Source organism: Solanum dulcamara, chromosome 11, assembly GCF_947179165.1.
Source record: "Solanum dulcamara chromosome 11, daSolDulc1.2, whole genome shotgun sequence".
NCBI classification, from domain to species: Eukaryota; Viridiplantae; Streptophyta; class Magnoliopsida; order Solanales; family Solanaceae; genus Solanum; species Solanum dulcamara.
In genome coordinates this window covers 37,708,671-37,730,844 of record NC_077247.1, presented here as the reverse complement: position 1 = coordinate 37,730,844, position 22,174 = coordinate 37,708,671, and the positions used below count along the sequence as shown (strand labels likewise).

General features: G+C 36.3%; 3 protein-coding genes across 3 annotated transcripts; all 3 read left to right on the top strand.

Moving 5' to 3' along the window:
* Window positions 1-12,674: 12,674 nt before the first annotated feature.
* On the top strand, window positions 12,675-15,062 carry LOC129872554 (uncharacterized). Its single transcript, XM_055947513.1, has 2 exons — window positions 12,675-13,580; window positions 13,695-15,062. The coding sequence occupies exons 1-2, from the start codon at window positions 12,675-12,677 to the stop codon at window positions 15,060-15,062; spliced, it is 2,274 nt and encodes a 757-aa protein (XP_055803488.1).
* Window positions 15,063-15,395: 333 nt separating this feature from the next.
* Window positions 15,396-17,629, top strand: LOC129872553 (uncharacterized). Its single transcript, XM_055947510.1, has 3 exons — window positions 15,396-15,719; window positions 15,957-16,169; window positions 16,442-17,629. The coding sequence occupies exons 1-3, from the start codon at window positions 15,396-15,398 to the stop codon at window positions 17,627-17,629; spliced, it is 1,725 nt and encodes a 574-aa protein (XP_055803485.1).
* A 72-nt stretch (window positions 17,630-17,701) lies between these two features.
* On the top strand, window positions 17,702-18,580 carry LOC129872552 (uncharacterized). Its single transcript, XM_055947509.1, has one exon. The coding sequence runs from the start codon at window positions 17,702-17,704 to the stop codon at window positions 18,578-18,580; it is 879 nt and encodes a 292-aa protein (XP_055803484.1).
* Window positions 18,581-22,174: the final 3,594 nt, after the last annotated feature.

Here is a 22,174-nt window from a genome sequence, read left to right as displayed (position 1 = left end):
CCCGCACGGCTCGATGGATTGGGTTGTGACACTATTGAATTCATAACAGTGTATAATATTGAATGTGAATTGTATCGTTTATACTTAATACAACTATAAATACAATTGTAATAATTTTAAATTTGAGTATAATGCACTTTTAACACCATTAATAAGAGAGAAAAATAGCAACAATTGTAAAACATTTTGAATTCAATATATTATACATATTATAGGCATATTTTAAAACACGTGATGAATATATAATTAAAACATTTTTAATACAAATATATTGTAAGAATTATATGTGAATTTCAAATATTTTCGTACTATTTAAATCAATTTACGTTGTTACAAATATCATATATTTATTCTGAAATAACAATAATTAAATTCATAAATGTATAATATTCAATTTGAATTGTATTACAACTATTGTTTATATTTAATACACTTTTAATATAATTGTAATACAACTTTTTAAAGATGCACCTCTTACTTCTCTGGTGATTCACCACCATCGGACTATTAGTAGCTCAAGCAAATCCCAAAACAAATCACCACCACCAGATCTGAAGTTAGAGAGATTTTTTTGGTCAAATCTAAACGCCGATTTTCATGATGCTCATCGAATCAACGAACACCATCAGTGTTTGTATGTTCATATCTAACAATACTAACAATTTTATGTTCTACACTTCTATTTAAAAAAACGAACATGTAAACTACAATCTTCTTTGGTTTTAATTGTTACAAATTAAAAAATAAATAAAAATTAACGTAAAAAGAAAGAAGAATAGATACTGAACATCATCTATTTTTATGAAACTCTGGTTATTGTGTTTTTTGTTGTTGTTGGATCTATTTGGTGGTGGTATGGAAGTTAGAATGAAAAATAAAAATTTAAGTGGTTGTTATTCGTTATTTTGTTCATCAGAGAAGTCATCTCCGGCAAGGTTGGCTGAAGAAGGAGAATGATGAGAGGTTGGAGGAGGAGGGAGATAAGGGGTTGGAGGAGAAGAAGGAGGGAGATGATGGGAGCAATGAGTGATGTCAAGGTAAATTATGTTATGAGTTGTAATAAAAAAAGTATCCTAAAAAGAGTAAGGATTAATCTAAAAGAATTCATTAATATTAAAATTTCTTATTTTATTTATATGTGTAAGACTCTGAAAGTTGGGAAGTCCTAAAACGAGGATCAAAATATGAATTTCCAAAAAAATATAGCTTTTAACATCAGGTGATGACCACGAAGGCCATCACGGGTTGTATTCCTCACAACGGCTTGTGGTGTGCCGCTGTGGTGGAGTTTTAGGAACTCATGTTTTGCAAAAAAAGGACCATGACAGGGACTACAGGCCGTGGTGGGCAGCATGAGCAATAGTGTCCTTCGTGGTGGACAACTCCTAGTGGCCCTCAGACTTGAGCCCAAATCCATCATCATGGACGACCACCACGGTCTGTAGTGCCCACAACAGACGTGTAGGTCTCATGGTGGGAAACCTTCCCAAAATCCTGTTTCCAAAATCCTATGGTGAGGGGACCACAGACTGTATTAACCATAATGGTCTGTGGTGATGGTCCGTTTTGGTCTCGGATTCAGTTTTAAGTTGGGATATTTTGGTCATTTTCCCATATCTCATTAAGGAATGTGTATGGTTTTTGAGACTAGAATCTTACCTATTAACTAGCCAAAAGTCTTCTAATCCTCTCATTCTCTCCATAATTCTCAAATCACAAAACATTCTCTCCCAAGTTTTCTCTTTGAGTTCTTCTTCTCCCTCAAACAATTCAAAGGATTTATTCAAGGTCAAGCTTCCATTCTCTTCAATATAGAGCTCATAAAGGTCAAGGTATGTGGGACTTCATCCACGGGTACCTTTCACCCATGAAATTCCAAAGATTTTTTCTCAAATTCTATTATGAGTTCTTCAATTAAAAGCCTTAATTGCATGATTTTCATTGGGTCTTCTCAATTATAATATATTTCAATGCTATTAGCCTAATTATGCATAATTCATATTATATTGCATGATTTCAAGTTGAATTTTAATGACTCAAGCTATATGTTAGTTCAAGTATGATTTATGAGATATGATCATGATTTTTAAGTTATATTCTATGAAAGCTTTATGAATGAGTTTAAAAATGCTCTATGCAAAGAAGTTTATGAATGATAATTCTATGATGTTTCAAGAAAAGTTAATGATAGGGAAAGCTAAATCCTTAAAGATATTTATGATCAAGATATGTAATGATGGAGGGCCTATATCCATATGGCATGAGTTATATGATAGATGATCTAATCTTATGATTTTACTATAATGAAGCTAGATAAGCTATTCTTATGTTATTTTATAAATATGGATTAATATTAGTTATTATCTTTCCCTATGATGTTTATGATCAAGTTTTATGAGTTTCGTTAGGATAATGACTAAGCATCGAAAGGACTTTTAGGTGGGGTTTGGTACGGTAACGCAGTTAGTTACCCAAAAAAATCCTAGCAGCAACCTTTAGTCCCAAACTATGTTGCCCGCATAGGTTTACATATGCCAATATGGCGAAGCTAGTGGGTTCACATAGCAAAGTTAAAAGAGTTACTTAATGGAGTATGTTCTGGCAAGATAGCCCCCCCACATCTCGATGTAGGAGTCATCAGATTCTATGTATTAGCTCGCATGATCTTATTGTTGGTTAAAGGTCCTATCCCACACAGTTTCAGTTGAGTTATGAGTTCTTATGATGATTATGAGATTATTTTGATACATTGACCAATGAGATAAATGTTTTAATGTTTTCATGACTTTACTCATGTTTTAAAGATATTGATCTTGCATCCGTGATTCATATTGATTACGTTCTATGTTTATTTTTCACGCATATTCTCACATACTTAGTGCATTCCATGTACTACGCATACTTTTGCCTACATTGTATCATAATATAGGATCCGACAATCATGTTCATCCTCCTCCCGCTCGTGGCTAGAGTTTGCTATTAGCTTATTATTGGTGAGTCCTCACAGTTTGAGGACATGACACTTATTTCATATTTGACAATTGTACTTCATTACTCTTATGTTGTCTATTTGAGTGAGCTAGGAGCTTGTCTTATACCCCCACCTAGTAGTAGATGCATGTTAGATAGTAAGATGTTATGTTGTACTTGCTCGTTCGAGACCTATGTTCTATTGGAGTTTACGCTTCCGTACTCCTTTAATCTTGTTTATTTACTTTATTTATCGTATATTTGCTCATGAATGTTAAGCTAAGAGGCTTGGTTGGGGTCCTTCAAGATTCCAATCGCCATGTTACGACTAGGCCATAGGTTGGATCTTGATATTTTGGTTAACAAAAATATTGCATATATTAACTAAGCATTAGTATGGAGATTCAAGGTCGTAATCCCATAGTTACCAAAGGGTTCAAATACATAAAAAGAATGACAGTAGCAGATGTTGACAGCCAATTTTGACCGACCTATAATTATTTTTCGAATTACTATCTTAATAGATATACATTTTTAAAAATTATTTTCTTGTATTATATATATATGTATAAATTTATATATTTTTTTAGTTTTTACAAAAAAAAAATAATAATAAAAAATCATATATTTTGGATTTCATAGCTTATAATATTTTTTTATTTGTTAATATTATTAACATCATTTTTTATCGTTTATGAAAATAACAAGCTTTGTACATTCAAATATTTTTCCACATTATTTAGTATATATTATACGTGTGTGTGTATTTTTTCTTCATATAAAATATTACTGAACTAAGTATATTTTATCAATTTACTTATTCATATTTATTTGTGCATATCGCATACCTAATTTAATACGACTTATATACATATGCATATAAAGTTATTACTTATTTAAGTTTATCGTAGATTTTAGTTAGTACGTATGTCATACATCTATTTTAGTGTGCATACGTTGCAACATATATATATATATATATATATATATATATATATATATATATATATATATATATATATTTGTATAGTATATACATGAGTATTTTTCTTTATATAAAAAATATATTATTTACTAAGTTTATTTTATAATTTTACTTATTTATATTAATATATACGTATTACATATCTATTTTAGTATGTTTTATGTGTATATGTATATAAAATGGTTATTATTTAAGTTTATTATATATTCTTACTTGTGTATGTTAATATTATATTACACATCTATTTTTAGTACATATTATATACATGTGGTATTTATATATATATATATATATATGTATGTATATATACGCATGTATTTATATAGTATGTACATGCATATTTACTTTATATATATAATATTACTACTTGATGAAGTGTATGATTTTACTTATTCAATATATATATATATATATATATATATATATATACGTTATTAATTAGATGACTATCTATTCAATTTTCCTCTATTTTATTTTAAGCATAGTCTTTTTTATCCAATTTATTACATCTTTAATTAGTCCACTTCCAATTTATTTCAATTCTAGCTGTAACATCCCCTAAAAACGTTGTATACGATATTTCAATTTTTGCCTAAACATGATACAACCTATGTATTTTGGTCATAACGTTTTATAGAAATATCCAAATTGAGTGATTCAAATTTCTGAGTAACGACAAGATCATTACCTACAACTGTTATGAATACCATATTTTAAGATTCGGAGGTTAAGTAGGTCAAATAAATTAAGCTTTGTAAGGTAGGATGTTGTGACGGAAATGAGTGTTTATAGAAGAAAAATCATATCTCACTGTAGGTTTATCCAAATTGGTTGATTCTTGAACTATATGAAAATAGACTTCCATATCTACAATTCTTATGAAGACACCAAATCCTAATAAGGAATTTATCTTATTTAAACGCAGCTCCCAAAAAGAGTATTCTGTCAAAGATAACTCATTTCACCTACCATAGAAAGATCTAGATACATTTGACATCACTCATGACATAAATTGTGCTCCATTTAACATCATCCATGACATCAATATATTCCACTAAATTTTCAGATTTTTTATTTATAATTATTTTATTTATTGTTAGGTCCCTCTTTCTCACCTATAAATACCCACCTTATTTCCTCATTTTATTCATCAAGCTTTCTTAAGCAAATTCTCTCTCTATACACTTCTTTACACATTCTCAAATATAGTTTTAGTTCTTAGTAGTGAAGAAATACTATTCCGGTGATTCATATACTCCGGGTAGTACAGAAAACGTTCCGGCGAGGAGAGAAGCTAGGACTCAAGAGTGTTCATTAAGTCTTTCGGTACCAACTAAAGCTTCGGTCTCCAGGTATGTAAGGTTTCAATGAGAGTATTGCTTCCACTCTCATGTCTAAATTATTTTGATTATATGATAAATTATGTTTATTTTCTTTAAGCTTTACTCTAAGTTATGTGGGTGTTTATCCATGAATTCTTCCACCCATGTAGTCCAAAAACTCTTTCAATTAAATATCTTGATTTTAAGTAATATTTTCTTATGGTAATTCTTAATTTTACTTAATAGTATGAATCATGGTTAAACTAATGATTATTGTTCTATTTTGATGTAACATAATTTCATATGTATGAATTGATGGTTTACAAGTAATTCCTCTATTTATCTATTTAAAGATTCTTGAAACTCATGGTGGGTTGTTTAAAGCATGATTTTTAATTAATGGATTTCAAAGTATTTATGTATATTTATTTACATACATATTTGCAAGTTGAAGTGATTTGAACCCACCTAGTTTTACTATGTTTTTAATAAAGTTTGACTTAAAAGCTTTGACTCCAAATAAATATTTATGAAAGCAATATCTATGATAAAAAGGGTTGTCTTATGAAATAAAAGAATGATGGATTCTTTATGCAATAAGGACAATTCTTGCATATTTGAATTATCAAATGTTTTAATGAGCTATTCTACCGAATATGATGTTTGAATTCTCAAGTTATATGCTATGAATATTTTAAAGTATTAAACTATTCCGTGGGATTGACTTAGCACCGAATGAGGCATTGAGGTGAGATTCGGTAAGGGAATCCTAGTACCAACCCCGTGTCTCATTAACTATGTGCCAACATAGGAGCCCTTGTAGGCTTAGGCTAATGGATCCATAAATAGCCCTTAAAGTTAAAGTTAAAGAAATAAATGAAGTTGACGGAGTTCTACCTGGCAAGTAGTCTCCCCGGCCAACGTAGGGGGTTATGTTGGATTCCATGTAATAGCTCGCATGGTCTTAAATGTCGGTTATGGTTAATTTCCCACAAAATAAATGTTTTAAAGGATATCTATATGATTTATTATGCATACATTAAATTAAGTTCCATATTACATAAATGTTTTTAATGTTTCCTCAATGTTCATGCATCCTTACATACTTAGTACATTCAAAGTACTAACGTATATTCTTTTGCCTACATGATATCACCATGTAGGAATCAGTGCTCTTCCTCGTTCTCCTCCACGTGGCTAGTTGATATTCCATTGAAGACTACTTTTGGTGAGTTCCCATGTTCCGAGAACAATACTCCTTTATCTTTCTAGTTTATAATATGTTAAGATATTTTATTATAGAATTTCTTCTATTATGATTGAGGGTGAGCTAGGAACTTGTTTTAGCTCCATTAAATCTAATAGTTAGAGGTATTGTTGGACATATGTAAGTTGAAGATTTATTATTATGATTTCCGCTTGTCTATTTGTCATCATTACCTATGAAAGGCTAAAAGAATGCTAAGAGGCTTGATTGAGGTACTTTAGGGTACCTCATTCGCCAAGTCACGTCTAGGCCCTAGGCTTGGGTCGTGACACTAGCCTAATCAAATGTAATGTGGTCTATTTTTAAATCTCAATTTTAATCTTGTCTGTTCATTGACTTAATCTATGGACATGACTAATCCTAATATTTTTCTTCCTATTTTTCTAATTACTCACTCCCCAAAACCCTACATTTTCTTTTGGTCATCTTCTCCAAAAAGGAGAAGACATAGACGCCGCCTCTCCCTCACTCTCACGCTTCCTCATCTCTTGATATCTTTCCCTCACGTCGCCACCACCCCACATAGCCATATCCTCTCCACCAAGAAGCCAGCGTCGTTGCTCCATCTCCTCCGAGCTGCTGGAGCTGTTGTCCAGCAGCACAACCAAACGACCCCATAGCTGCAATCAGCAGCCATGACTCACAGCTGCAACAACCGACGGCAACAACAATACGAGCAGCAACAACCATGATGTGCAGCGGCAACAACATCGACGCCAGTAGGAGCTTCGATGCTCCAGTTAGCTGGCCAGTAGCTCTGGTAAGTTTCGCCGCCATTGGTTCGAGTCCAAATCGATCAGAGATTATTTGTCAAAGACGGATCTTAAGATCCGTCCGGGTATGTTCATTTCGATCTCAAAATCTATCACTTTAAATCTTAGTTTTCTATTAGTTAATTATTAAATCTTGATGTTAGTTTGATTCTACTGAAGTTTTGGTTAATTTTGTCTATAAATGTCCTTCTAAATTGTGTATTGTTCAACTCTATATTTAAGACACAAATTTGGTTGGTTCATTACTCTTTCGTCTTAAGATTGCAAATTAGGTGTATGGGTTGTTAGTTTTATTCAATGATTCCGAAATCTGAAGTTAGTTTGATGAAGTTTATTTTTTTACTATATTGTTGTGGATTCTGTTCAAAGCATAAAACCTTTTGTGTTTTGGGGATTTAAAATCTCCATTTGTCGTCTAAAATTGTCCTTGAATTTATCTAATTATTTTTGTTCATTTTAGTATGTATGTAACTGATCTGGATGTTATTAAGAACTGTTGTTATTTGAATTTGAGTAATTTTGATAAGAAATTGGGTATTCACTGATTTTGGTATACTCCATATTGATGCTGAAATTGGTGTAATTAGCCTATATGTGATGTACTCTGATTTGTTAAATGATCACTTAATTTTGGAATATACTTATGGTAAGATGTAATTTTATTTGAACAATTTCCCTTTTTCATAATATGTATAATTGATATTCTTAAATTCTGAACAATTCGAAGCCCAATTTCTTTGTATTCTCAATGATTTTCTACTCTACAATTATTATCGGTGGGTCCCTATTGGCATGATATTTGAGATTTTATTTTGACAAATGGAGTTACTCTTTTGACTTTTCCATCATTTGTTTTTTTATATATATAAAATTGATTTGGTTTGTTGTGATTTGGATAGATTTCATTGTTGAAATCTTGATTGATTTGTTGTTGAAAACTTTGGTTGCTTTTGTTGAAAATTTGGTATTCCTTTTTGAAATTTTTGCTCTTTTGTTTGAATTATTTGAAAGAGTTCGACTAAGAATAGTGAAGCTACTATTGTTGATTTTCTTGTTTATAGAACATCTTCCATCATTATAAAAGAAGACTCACATCTTCATTTTGAGGACAGAGATAGAGAGAAAAGGAAAAAGATAAAAACAAAGAAAGACAACAAACAGACAGAAAAAAAGAAAATAAGAACGTAGATAATTTTATTTCCTATCAACTTTTAAATATTTTTGTTTGTATATATATTTGGGGTAGTTTAATATTTTAAAACTCAATGATTTTTTGGCATCCTTAATCTTATTAGAGATTTCACCCAAATTAGATTTACAACATATTACATATTTATATATCTACACTTGCCTATTATCTTATTCATTTTCTTTTTATTGTGGCTACAAATAAAATAATTATTGCTAATACTAGACATTTATTTTACCATAAATTAAGTAAGTTATTTATTCAAATGATTTTAAAATATACATTTGTATTTTTATATATTTTAAGTATATTATTTATTATTTTATTTTTACTATACAATAAATATATTATTATTAAATTTGGTTCATTCATATATAAGACGTATATATATGACATACTTTATATTTTCACAATTTTTTCAAATTTAATAAAACCCTTCTTCTTAATATTTCTAAAACAAACAAAATGAATAAATATCCCTAATCATTTTTCTAAAACTAAATTTAAGGACTATCTTTGGATAAGCTCTGAGGGATGCCTAATACCTTCCCCTCGAGTAACTAAAACTCTTACTTAGAATCTCACAGATTTCGCAAATCAAAACAGAGTTTACATTTACAATGGTTTTCTTAATATTTTTCTTAAAATTAGGTGGCGACTCTAAACAAACAATTTCAAAATCAGAGTCATAGCCATTTTTTATGTTGTGAACTATTTCGACTCGTTCGAAAATAGGGTGCGACAGCTTGGCGACTCTGCTGGGGAAACCACTTGTACTTGCATTTTAGGTTTTAACCTTAGTAAAATTTAGTTTTAGAATTATGGGATATTTGTTTATGACTTGCCTTTTATTTGTTTTAATTATTTATTGTGATTTGTTATATTACTTGTTATTTGAAAGGACGCAAGCTAAATCCAAACTTGCGCTCCTTATTTGCTTGAAAAACACTACATGTTATTGCTGTTTTTACACTGTCACTTGCATTTTCTATCGAGTCTTTGGCCGTACACTATACACACACTGGTTCACGCGGGGAGTGTCTCACACTCCCCCAAACCTTCTTTTGGATTCTTTAGTTTCAGAGTTTGCACAATAAGATCAGTGTGCCTTCTCGTAAACATTCAGTCCACTCTTGAATATATAGGAAAAAATCTTACTCTAGAAAATAGGTCATGATGCATACACCTTAGGCGAGGCGATCCAAGGCACCGTCTTCGCAATTAGGAAATCCACTCTTTGTCAAAGGTTATACACCTAACGACATATTTTATGTGAAAGTTGTTATGAATGATCCAAACAAAAACACATGACGGATTTGGAATAAACATATTTATCATACCCTTACCTTTCTTTCAGATGAATATCAACCAAAACCTTCCAAACATTCAGATGGTTGTTTCGGCCCCCCATACGATACAAAATTGGTGGTAAAACATTCGTAGGGCGCATGGTGTTGAGATCAGAAGGCATTTAGGTGCTTTGCTGTCGCTCATGGGAATTCGAGCCAACAAGATCTTCATTATATTGCTGATGGAGTTTTGGGACCCAAGCACTGTGACCTTTAAGTTCTTGGATTTTGAAATCACTCCAACACTAGAGGAATTTAGTATTTTTCTTGAATTACCAATAAGAGGAAGAACACCGATATGTCCATCAACCATAAGTATAGAAGGTTTCCTTGGGTTGTTAGGGTTGCGTATCTTGCCATCACTAAGGCGTGCAGAAAATGGAAAGGTAAAGTTGGACTATATTTTCCAAAGATTTGGTCGTCTCGAGAGTTTCGATAAGCACCGAGATGAATTTGCATGCACTCGTAGACAATGGATGCATATGAGATCAAGGGTATTTGTGATGGCCTTTTGGGGGGCTATGGTCTTTCCAATGAGGTTTCATTCGATAAATATCAACATTCTGCCAATTGTAATGGAACTTTTTGCGGTACCGCATAACTATTCCTTGATGCATATGATTCTCGCTGAAGTATTTCGATCATTGTCAGCATGCACAAGGGGGCATAACTTCTTTGGGGGCTGTAATGTATTATTACAGATCTGGGCAATAGAGCACTTTTATCGCTGAGAACCACAAAGGGACTACACAATAGACACCCGCAATTTGATCCAAAGCCACAATGATCGTCTTAGGTATTGAGACGCACCTATGGGAGAGCAAGAGTGGCGTCCGTTTTTGACCAACCTCACAGGAGATTCCATCCACTGGAAGTATTTTTGGACGGAAGGATCAGTTTTTGTCAGGACGCAATACCTCTATTTCATTAATCTGGTTGGGCTAGGAGGTATTCATCCATATGCTCCTCTCCGAGTGTTACGACAGTTCGGAGTTATCCAAGACATACCATTATGGGCAAATATGGCACTACACGAGGATGATCTCACTTCGATCCCAGCAGGGCGTATAAGGAATTTGCAATTAGAATGGGATCACATGATTATGATAGAGGCAGGAAATGAAAAATGGTGCACGCTAGAATATTATGTGTGGCGTACCACTGTGAGACATTTAGCTCGGCCAAGTACGAAGGGGATTGTGGGTGTTGCGGACAACCAATGGATTAATTGGGTTAAGCAGGGAGTACTCCCTCACATTGAATTCACAACACTAATGTACAATCAAATAATTTCAGGATCAGTAGATCATTTGATACCAATGATCAAAGAAGATCCAGAGGAAGACCTTGAAGAGGATCCAAGTGAAGATCCTGAGGAGCCGAAAAAGGAAGATCTGGAAGAAGATCCAGAAGAGGACCCAGAGGAAGAAGCTCACTCTGAGTATGGTTCGATAGGGTTCGATGAAGAGGTAGGATCGAACCAGATTGACGAACTGTCTGAGTACTATCTAGGGCCCTATTATGATTATGATGATGATGACGACGCTCCAACATGGCCTTAGATTTTCATTCTTATCATGTGCTTTGTCATCCTTTTGTTAGCCTTATGGCCTCCATGTAATTCTTTTTAGGTTTCTGCCCATGTACTTCATTACAAAGATCCAAGGCATCTTTGATTAATAAATTATGTTATTCCAAATCCGAAATGTGTTTATTGGATCATTTATCATCAAATTGATTGCAACATAGGTCGTCCTCTAGAAAAAAGAGGCTATGTATATGACACATTTGAATGTCGTTTAACTTGGCGTGTATGCGTATTATATACTTGTACATTTAAATCTTTCCCAAACTAACATACTTTCCTTTTTCTTTCTTTTATTTTGTTTTGTTAATCCCTAAAAGAACGTTGATTTATGTCGACTTGCGAACTGGCTGACTCACGATACAACCTTCGATCAAGGGGAAGGATGACAGGTGGAGAAGAATTTAACGTTGCTGCAAACATAATGATACCAGTAGAAAATCCTGAAAGTTCTCAAAATATAGCCGACATCCAAAATGATAAGAAGATGGCTCACATGGCGCAAGAGCTTGAGATTTTGAGAGAGGAACTACGTCAAGTGCGAGACTTGGCCAAGCTTTTGGCTACTACCTTCCCGACTTTCAAGATTCCCAGCTACATCCCTAGAGCTGACCTGCCTCCTGTAGATTCTCCAAATATGCCTAAACGTGCTCCTATTCATGGTCAAGCGTCATTAGCTCATCTGTCTGCAATCAGGACTGCTCCTGACCTTCCCACTCAAGACCCCGTCACACCTACCTACCCAGTGACAAACTAGATATTTGGAGCACACACCGTCGCTCCTTATGATTCACAAATCCCACCTGTATATGCTGTTGAGGCCCCTACTTTCACGACACCGGTTAGGGTCAAAGTCTCGTATGAGGTTGACCAATATGCAGAAATGGAGAAGGATGCTCGATTGAAAGAAGATAAGTCAATAGACGCTCAACTTCAAGGTCTAAGAAAGGCGTTGAAAAACCTACAAGTCACTAGGGGAACAGAGAGCTTAGATTATGATGACTTATGCATCCACCCAGATATTGACATGCTGGTAGGATACAAGCCCCCAAAGTTTGACATATTTGATGGAAAGAGCGATCCTCACGCACATCTGAGGGCATATTGTGACAAGTTAGTCGGTGTAGGGAGAAATGAGAAACTAAGAATGAAGTTGTTCATTTGAAGTCTATCTGGAGAAGTGTTAACTTGGTATACACGCCAGGATCCTCGCAAATGGTATAACTGAAAGAAAATGGCTGAGGATTTCATGAATCGCTTCAGATTTAATACTGAAATCACTACGGACAGGTTCTCATTAGCCAACATACAAAAGAAACCATCAGAGGATTTCCAGGAGTATGCACGACGTTGGAGAACCGAGGCTGCAAGGGTTCAACCACTACTGGATGAGAGTGAGCTCTCAAAATACTTTATTCGAGCCCAAGAAGGTATCTACTTTGACAAGATGATGTCAATGATGGTCCAAAAGTTTGCAGAATTGGTCAAGATGGGGGATTTTATAGAGGAAGGCATCAAATCGGGTAAAATTCAGTCCATGGCCGCATTTCAAGCTGCAAGTAAGGCCATACAATTAGGATCCATTGGTGGCATCAAGAAGAAAAAGGAGGATGTTTCAGTCGTCAATTACCAACATGGAGGACAATCCCACCAATACCCCAACAATCCCCAAATTGTTGCACATACTCCATACACCTCGTACCCGGTATATAATACCCGACCACACTATAATCCACCTCGAGCACCAACATACCAAAGTCCAACAAGACCACATATCTCACTCCAAGCACCAACCCACCAAAATAGACCAGCATATGTGCCAAGACCACGTCCAAATCTTGAAGCCAGAAATACTCGCACTTACACACCCATTGCCAAACCTTATGCTCAATTGTTTGAAAGGTTGAGGATAGTAGGAGTGCTACAGCCAGTGGAGGGAAAACTCCCCGACCCAATCCCTTACAATTTTGATGGAAACAAGCGATGCGCCTACCACTCGGGAATCCAAGGTCATGACACAGAAGATTGTTATAGCTTGAAAAACCAGGTTGAGACGTTGATCAGAAGAGGAATAATAAAATGCACTCCAACACCTCCGAATGTGAACAACAACCCTTTGCCAAATCATGAGAATCGAGAAGTCAACATGATTTCTCTAGAATAAGAGTACAACTTAGGAGAAACCATCGCGCCTGTCTGGAACGCCGACGAAGCTGCCACTGCATCTCCAGTGCAACCTATTATCACTGTTCAGCTAAGGGAACCTCTTACTATCCAAACATATCTCCCGAAAGTTGTAGTAACCACTACAGTTGCTAGAAAGGCTGAGTTTGACACCAAAGGAGTCCCATGGGATTATAAAACAGAAGCCAAGGGCAAGATAATTGACGCCGCTGTGGCTCATGGAATGACTAGGTCAGGAAGGTGCTATGCTACAGAGGATCTGAATCAAGAAGTTCTTGGGAAGGAACCAAATCCCAAGAAGAATGTTACCGATGCTGAAGTCACGGAATTTTGGAGGACAATGCAGTCAAAAGACTATTCAGTCGAAGAGCAACTAAAGAAGACATCAACTCATATATCCATAATGTCTTTACTAATGAGTTCTAAGGTACATAGGAATGCTTTGATGGAGGTGTTAAATGGGGTTTGCATTCCAAGAGAGACCACAAGTGAAACCTTAGCTGCAACAATCGGACGAGTGGTGGAATCTAACAAAATCTCTTTCCATGATAATGAGCTACCAACAGAAGGGACTGGACACAATAAAGCACTTTATATCGCGGTCAAATGTCGTGATAAGATTGTGACGCGAGTTTTGATTGATGGCGGTTCTGGATGTAATATCTGCCCTTTCACAACTCTGAAAGTATTAGGTTTAAACATGGGAGATATAGAGGAAAGTCGTGTAAAGGTGAGAGCTTTTGATGGAGCACAGAGAAGTGTCATTGGAGAAATCCATCTCACATTGCAGGTGGGACCAGCAGAATTCCCTGTCTTATTTCAAGTGATGGATGTATCATCGAACTACAACCTACTGTTGGGAAGACCATGGGTCCATGTGGCAAAAACAGTCCCTTCAACTCTTCATCAATGTGTAAAGTTTGAGTGGGGTCACGTAGAAGTTACCATTCATGGAGAGCTAAATCACCCCATCTATTCTGTCAATTTTATTCCAGTAACTGAGGAATTAGATGGAGCTGCTTTTCACACTTTAGAAATCATGCAAGCTGTGAGGGTTGACGAGAAGTTAGAGTCGGTTGGTGTGAAATTGTCAGGGGCAGCAAAGATGGTCGCAGCAGAGATGTTGAAATACGGGTATCATCTTAAGACAGGACTTGGACCCAGGGCCAATGGCATAGTTGAACCCATCCAGCTAAAGCATCAGAAAGGTACCACTGGACTCGGATATGGATCTACATCGGGACAAGTCCACAACAGGGGATCCATCAAGACAATGTTTGTACCAGAGCAAGTTCCAATTCTAGATCACGCATCTGACGATGACATAGTAGAAGGAATAGGAAATTTGTTCGTGGCCATGATTGGAGAAGAGGAAGAGATTGATCTCCGCAAATTGAGCATCCGTGATTCTAAGCCTGGAGAAAGCTTGCAGAATTAGACCATCAGTCCATCCCTGTTTCGACAAGAGTCCTGGTAGTGTGGAATGTAGTTTTGTATTTTTAAATTTGAATGATCAAAGTTGAGGCTTGTATCATGCTTGATCTTTGTTTTTGGTTGCTTTTTCTAAAAAGAGCTAGAACGCTTTTAAATAAAAGTCTTTGATTTCTTTAAAACGGTCTCATTATTTTACCTACTTATTTATTTTACTTGCCTTTTTATACTTTTCAGCATTCGTATTAAAAATCCTAATTCAATGGTTATGACATGTAACGAATCCATTGAGCAAAGTGAAAATAATGAACCCAATCACGAAGAATATGATGAAAGCATAATGCCTGAAAACCTACCACTGGAGGTCGAGCAGTTCGAGAGCCAGGAGAAGCCTAATATGGACGAAATAGAGGTTGTCAATTTAGGAGATGAGGAAACTATGAAGGAAATCCGAATTAGCATACATTTGGAGGCCGAAAGAAAGAAGGAGTTAATAGAATTTCTTAGGCAACATGTCAACATATTTGCTTGGTCTTATGACGATATGCCAGGGTTATGCACCGATATCGTTTCACATAGACTACCAATTGATCCCACCTGCTTACTCGTCAAACAAAAGACAAGAAAGTTCAAACCAAACTTGAGTCTAAGGATCAAAGAAGAGGTAACCAAGTAGATTGAGGCGAACATTGTGAGGGTCACAAATTACCCCACTTGGTTGGAAAATATAGTACCAGTGCCAAAAAAGGATGGAAAGATCAGAATATGTGTGGACTATCGAGATCTCAACCGAGCTAGTCCTAAGGATGATTTCCCTCTCCCAAATATCCATATACTCATTGACAGTTGTGCAAAACATGAATTGCAATCATTTGTCGATTGTTTCGCGGGATATCACCAGATACTGATGAATGAAGATGATGCAGAAAAGACAGCATTTATCACTTCATGGGGAGTGTATTGCTATAGACTAATGCCATTTGGCCTAAAAAATGCTGGTGCAACCTACATGAGGGCCATGACCGATTTTTTCCATGATATGATCCACAAGAAAATTGAAGTATATGTGGAAGATATCATTATCAAATCCAAGAGGAGTTCGGATCACCTATATGTTTGCAAAAATTCTTTGAGAGGTTGCGAAAGTATAATCTTAAATTGAATCCAGCAAAGTGCGCATTTGGAGTACCTGCAGGAAAACTGTTAGGATTCATTATTAGCAGGAGAGGCATAGAGTTGGATCCCTCTAAGATCAAGGCAATTCAACAATTACCTCCCCCGAAGACCAGGAAGGACGTGATGAGTTTCTTGGGAAGGCTTAACTACATCAGTCGGTTCATAGCATAATCCACAGTAATTTGTGAACCCATTTTCAAATTACTTAAGAAGGATGCTGCCACAAAATGGACGGAGGAATGTCAAAGGGCTTTCGACAAAATCAAAGAATATTTGTCCAACCCACCAGTATTAGTCCCACCTGAGCCAGGGAGGCCGTTGCTACTATACTTATCTGTCATGGATAATGCATTTGGATGCGTATTGGGACAACATGATCAGACAGGTAGAAGAGAGCAAGCCATTTACTACTTGAGCAAGAAGTTCACACCATATGAGGCAAGATATACCTTGTTGGAACGAACATGTTGTGCTTTGACTTGGATCGCGCAGAAATTTAGGCATTACCTGTCTGCATACACCACGTACTTAATCTCAAGATTGGATCCACTCAAGTACATCTTTCAGAAACCAATGCCTAAAGGTAAATTGGCAAAATGGCAAATTTTGTTGAGCGAGTTCGACATTGTGTACGTGAAACAGAAGGCCATCAAAGTACAAGCCTTGGCTGACCACCTCGCAGAAAATCCAGTGGATCAAGATTACGAGCCGCTAAAAACTTACTTCCCTGATGAAGAAGTGTTTTTTGTAGGTGAAGACATATCAGAACCATGCGATGGCTTGAGGATGTTTTTTGATAGAGCGTCAAATTCCAAGGGAGTTGGAATAGGAGCAGTTTTAATTTCAGAAACAGGTCAATATTATCCAATTTCAGCCAAGATTAGGTTTGATTGTACCAATAACATGGCAGAGTATGAAGCTTGTATTCTTGGGCTTAGAATGGCCATAGACATGAACGTCAAAGAGCTTTTGGTCATAGGCGATTCTGACTTATTGGTTCATCAGGTGCAAGGAGAATGGGCTGCTAAGAATGTGAAGATCCTTCCTTATTTGCATTGCATAAAGGAGTTGAGTAGGAGATTCAGAAAGATTGAATTCAAACATGTCCCTCGAGCTCAAAATGAATTTGCCGATGCTTTGGCAACAATATCCTCAATGATTCAGCATCCGGACAAGAATTACATCGACCCTATTAAAGTAAAGTTATATGATCGACATGCATATTGTTTTTATGTTGATGAGGAATTGGATGGAAGACCATGGTACTATGACATCAAGAGATTGATAGAAGAAATACATGCAGGAACATGTGGACCTCATATGAATGGGTTCACTCTAGCTAAGAAGATCTTAAGAGCTGGATATTTTTGGATGACCATGGAGAGAGATAGCATTTGATACGTGCAGAAGTGCCATCAATGCCAAGTGCATGGAGATTTTATACGAGTTCCACCAAATGAGCTCAATGTTATGGGTTCCCCATGGCCATTTTCCGCTTGGGGCATGGATGTAATTGGACCCATAGAGCCTCCTGCATCAAATGGACATCGTTTCATCCTTGTGGCTATCGATTATTTTACAAAATGGGTCGAAGCTTCGACATATAAGGCAGTAACTAAGAAAGTCGTGGCAGATTTTGTTCGTAACAATATCATTTGTCGATTTGGGATTCCAGAATCAATTATAACAGATAATGCGGCCAATCTCAATAGCGATCTTATGAAGGAAATTTGTGAGCGATTCAAGATTGCTCATCAAAATTCCACAACTTATCGGCCACAAATGAATGGAGCAGTTGAAGCAGCAAACAAGAACATCAAGAAGATTTTGAGGAAAATAGTGGATGGTCACAGACAATGGCATGAGAAGTTACCATATGCTCTACTCGGTTATCGTACCACAATCAGAACTTCCACTGGGGAAACTCCTTATATGTTGGTTTATGGTTCAGAAATAGTAATACCTGCTGAAGTGGAAATACCATCTTTAAGGATTATTCAAGAGGTCGGTTTAGATGATGCACAATGGATTCGCAGCAGGATTGAACAGTTGATGCTCATTGATGAGAAAAAAATGGACGCAGTTTATCATGGTCAACTTTATCAAAATAGAATGGCCAAAGCATTCAACAAGAAAGTCAAGCCTCGACAGTTCACACCAGGACAATTAGTATTGAAAAAGATATTTCCTCACCAAGGAGAAGCTAAGGGGAAATTTGCACCAAACTGGCAAAGTCCTTATATGGTTCATACAGTATTATCCGGAGGAGCAGTAATCTTAGCAGAAATGGATAGAACAGTGAGCACGAAGCCAATCAACTCAGACTCCATCAAGAAGTACTACATCTGAAGACATCAAGACTAGCTTTCATTTTTTTTACTCTTAAATTCCATGTAAACAGAACTACGTCTCGACCTGACTTCCCATGGTGGGGTACGTAGGCAGCCCACATCGGGTTTGGTCCTCTTTTAGAAAATCCAAAAACATCATTTCCATGTATTTAGAACTACGCTCGACCTGACTTCCCTCGGCGGGATACGTAGGCAATCCTTGCCGGATTCGGTCCCTTTATAGTTTCACTTTTCTATTGTACTCGAACTACGCCCTGACCTGATTCCACTTGGATACATAGGCAGCCTGAGTCAGGCTCGGTCATTGCTTCATATATTTCTATTCTTATATTTACCCCTTTGTAATTGAACTACGTCCGGACCTGATTCCACTTGGATACGTAGGCAACCTTAAGGGTTCAGTCATACCTTAGAAAATTCTCCTTTAGTTAGGTATCATTAGAACGTGAAGGATCTCACGAATAAGTCAAGAGAAGCATCGTCAGAAGACAAGACTACAAGAAAGATTACATTTGGATATGGAAAAGCACGATGAACTCCAAATCATGTCATAACCTTAAGATGATCAAGGATTACTCTCTCTCTCTCTCTCTCTATCTCTCTCTCTCTATATATATATATGATATACTCTTTTATCAAAAAACAAACTATTATTTTTTATTTATTTATTTTTATTCATTTATTTACTTATTTATTTATTATTATTTTTTTAAAAAAAAAGCTTTTCTACTATTCCACCTACTAAGTCTCTAGGTTAAGATTACTACGGACGGACTATAGAGGTATTGGAGGTTCCCAGTGATGAGGCCAGAATCAGCGAGTCGATACAAATCAACACCCCCTCCCAAACTAAAATTTTCTTTGAGCGCAGGAAAACAGAAGATCGAGAAAGACAACCTTAAGTCTAGAGGATGACTGCAGACGCCATTCGACTTCTCAAAATCATAAGCCAAAATATTCTTCCCTTACTTTATTTATCAGAAGTACTTTATACTTCGACGTGCTGTCTAAAGGATTTCCCTTTAAATCTTTGCAGGTACGATCGAGATCCGGATCAAAACACTAAAGACAAGGGGGGCCCCATAGGATAAATAGGATAGTTTACTTTTGTCAAATATAACTCCATCAATTGGAGCTTGTCTTCTAACCTCGTCAACAACTCCTCCGTCGGAGAATATTGTCTAACTGCGTCAAATAAGCTCCCTCGATTGGAGAACGCCATCTAACACCATTCAAAGCTCCGCCGACCGGAGGCTGTATATAGCAATCACCGTTCGAACTTTGAATATCAGAGGATGTATATAGCTAACACCGTGCAAACTCTATCCATCGAAGATTGTATATAGCGAACACCATGCAAACTCTGCCATTTGTAGATCGTATATAGCAAAACGTCGTCAAAACTCCGCCATCGGAGGCTATATATAGCAAACATTATTCAAACTCCGCCGTTTGGAGGCTGTATATAGCAAACATCATTCAAAATCCCCGTCTGAAGACTGTATAACAAATATCGTCCAAACTTCGACGTCTAGAGGCTGTATATACCAAATAATCCAAACTCCACCATCTGGAGGTTGTACATAGCAAACCTCGTCAAACTCCTTCGATCAGGAGCATGTATACTACAACGTCGTACATCTACAGTTAAATTTACATTACCAGTTTTACACCGCCGGATACAGGCGTTACTTTACAATCTCTACACCGCCGGATACAGGCGTTCCTTTACAATCTCTACACCGCCGAATACAGGCGTTACTTTACAATCTCTACACCGCCGGATATAGGCGTTACTTTACAAGTTTTATATCACCGGATACAGGCGTTACATTTACAAGTTTCACACCGCCGGATACAGGCGTTACTTTGCAGTTTTACATTGCCGGATACAGGCGTTATTTTGCAGTTTTACATCGCCGGATACAGGCGTTACTTTACAAGTTTTACACCGCTGGATACAGGCGTTACGTTACAAATTTTACACCGCCACATACAGGCGTTACATTTACAAGTTTTACATCGCCGGATACAGGCGTTACATTTACAAGTTTTACACCGCCAGATACAGGCGTTACATTTACAAGTTTTACATTACCGGATATAGGCATTACATTTACAAGCTCTACACCGCCGGATGCAGGCGTTTACATTACAATCACTCCGCCAGACGGAGGACACCACATTACTACATGGAACTCCCATTAAGCAACAAACTAGAGCAAGCTAATGGAATGACAAACATCCCTAGCTACGCCAAGAATTCTCTGTCGAAACTCAACTAGACTCGATTTTTTCGAATATTGAATTTGTATTTTATGCATGACTCTTTCATGTCTCAAGCATCACCATGACTCGATACTGGGGCAATTTGTTTCAAAAATTCATGTTCTTTTCTCTCCCATAGGTCTTTAGTACCAATTACTATAGAGCATTTCTCATTCCGAGTTGGTTTCTTAGAATTACCTCCAACCTGATTTTCCACATCCTAGAATAGGCTAATAATCTCGGTTTGGGCATTGATCATATTCGTTCTATTCGTGCTAACATCTCCATACGTTCATCACTCATAAGAACTCGGTGTCACCATAATCCAACACTGGGGCAAATTTTGAATTCGATCAAAATTTGTTGTGATTCTATAATCCAGAACTACACACGGCCTGATTCTCGTATAACCAGAGATATGTAGGCAACTTGAAACTGAAGTATCGGTCGCAATATTTTTTCAACCCCCACTCATTTCATTAGGTCCCTCTGAGGTTGTCTCATCGGTCGGACAAAATCGGTTACTCCGTCAAATTTCTTTGCTCGTCAATTCATCCCTCATTTCCAAGCAAAGAAGGGGCAAGCTGTTGACAGCTAATTTTGACCGACCTATAATTATTTTTCGAATCACTATCTTAATAGATAGACATTTTTAAAAATTATTTTCTTGTATTATATATATATGTATAAATTTATGTCACGACTCAAGCCTAGGGACTAGACGTGACATGGCGAATGAGGAACCCGAAAGTACCTCAAACAATCCTCTTAGCATTCTTTTAGCCTTTTATAGGTAATGATGATAAATAGACAAGCGGAAATCATAATAATAAATCTTCAACTTACATATGTCCAATAATACCTCTAACTATTAGATTTAATGGGGCTAAGACAAGTTCCTAGCTCACCCTCAATCATAATAGAAGAAATGCCATAATAAAATATCTTAACATATCATAAGCTAGAAAAATAAAGGAGTATTGTTCCCGGAACATGGGAACTCACCAAAAGTAGTCTTCAATGGAATATCAACTAGCCACGTGGAGGAGAACGAGGAGGAGCACCGATCCCTACATGGTGATATCATGTAGGCAAAAGAGTATGCGTTAGTACTTTGAATGTACTAAGTATGTAAATATGCATGAACATTGAGAAAATATTATAACATTTATGTAATATGGAACATAATGTAATACATGCATAATAAATCATATTGATATCCTTTAAAACATTCATTTTGTGGGAAGCTAACCATAACCGACATTTAAGACCATGCGAGCTATTACATGGAATCCAACATAACCCCCTACGTTGGCCGGGGAGA

What these genes read in the sequence shown, in the direction of transcription:
- LOC129872554 (XM_055947513.1), top strand. Translation starts at nt 12,675, where the DNA reads ATGGCTGAGGATTTCATGAATCGCTTCAGATTTAATACTGAAATCACT. An exon ending in CAAATCATGAGAATCGAGAA is followed by an intron (nt 13,581 to 13,694) that starts GTCAACATGATT and finishes ATCACTGTTCAG; the next exon opens with CTAAGGGAACCTCTTACTAT.
- LOC129872552 (XM_055947509.1), top strand. Translation starts at nt 17,702, where the DNA reads ATGGGTTCCCCATGGCCATTTTCCGCTTGGGGCATGGATGTAATTGGA.
- LOC129872553 (XM_055947510.1), top strand. Translation starts at nt 15,396, where the DNA reads ATGCCTGAAAACCTACCACTGGAGGTCGAGCAGTTCGAGAGCCAGGAG. An exon ending in GTCTAAGGATCAAAGAAGAG is followed by an intron (nt 15,720 to 15,956) that starts GTAACCAAGTAG and finishes GGATATCACCAG; the next exon opens with ATACTGATGAATGAAGATGA. An exon ending in GGAGTTCGGATCACCTATAT is followed by an intron (nt 16,170 to 16,441) that starts GTTTGCAAAAAT and finishes AAATTACTTAAG; the next exon opens with AAGGATGCTGCCACAAAATG.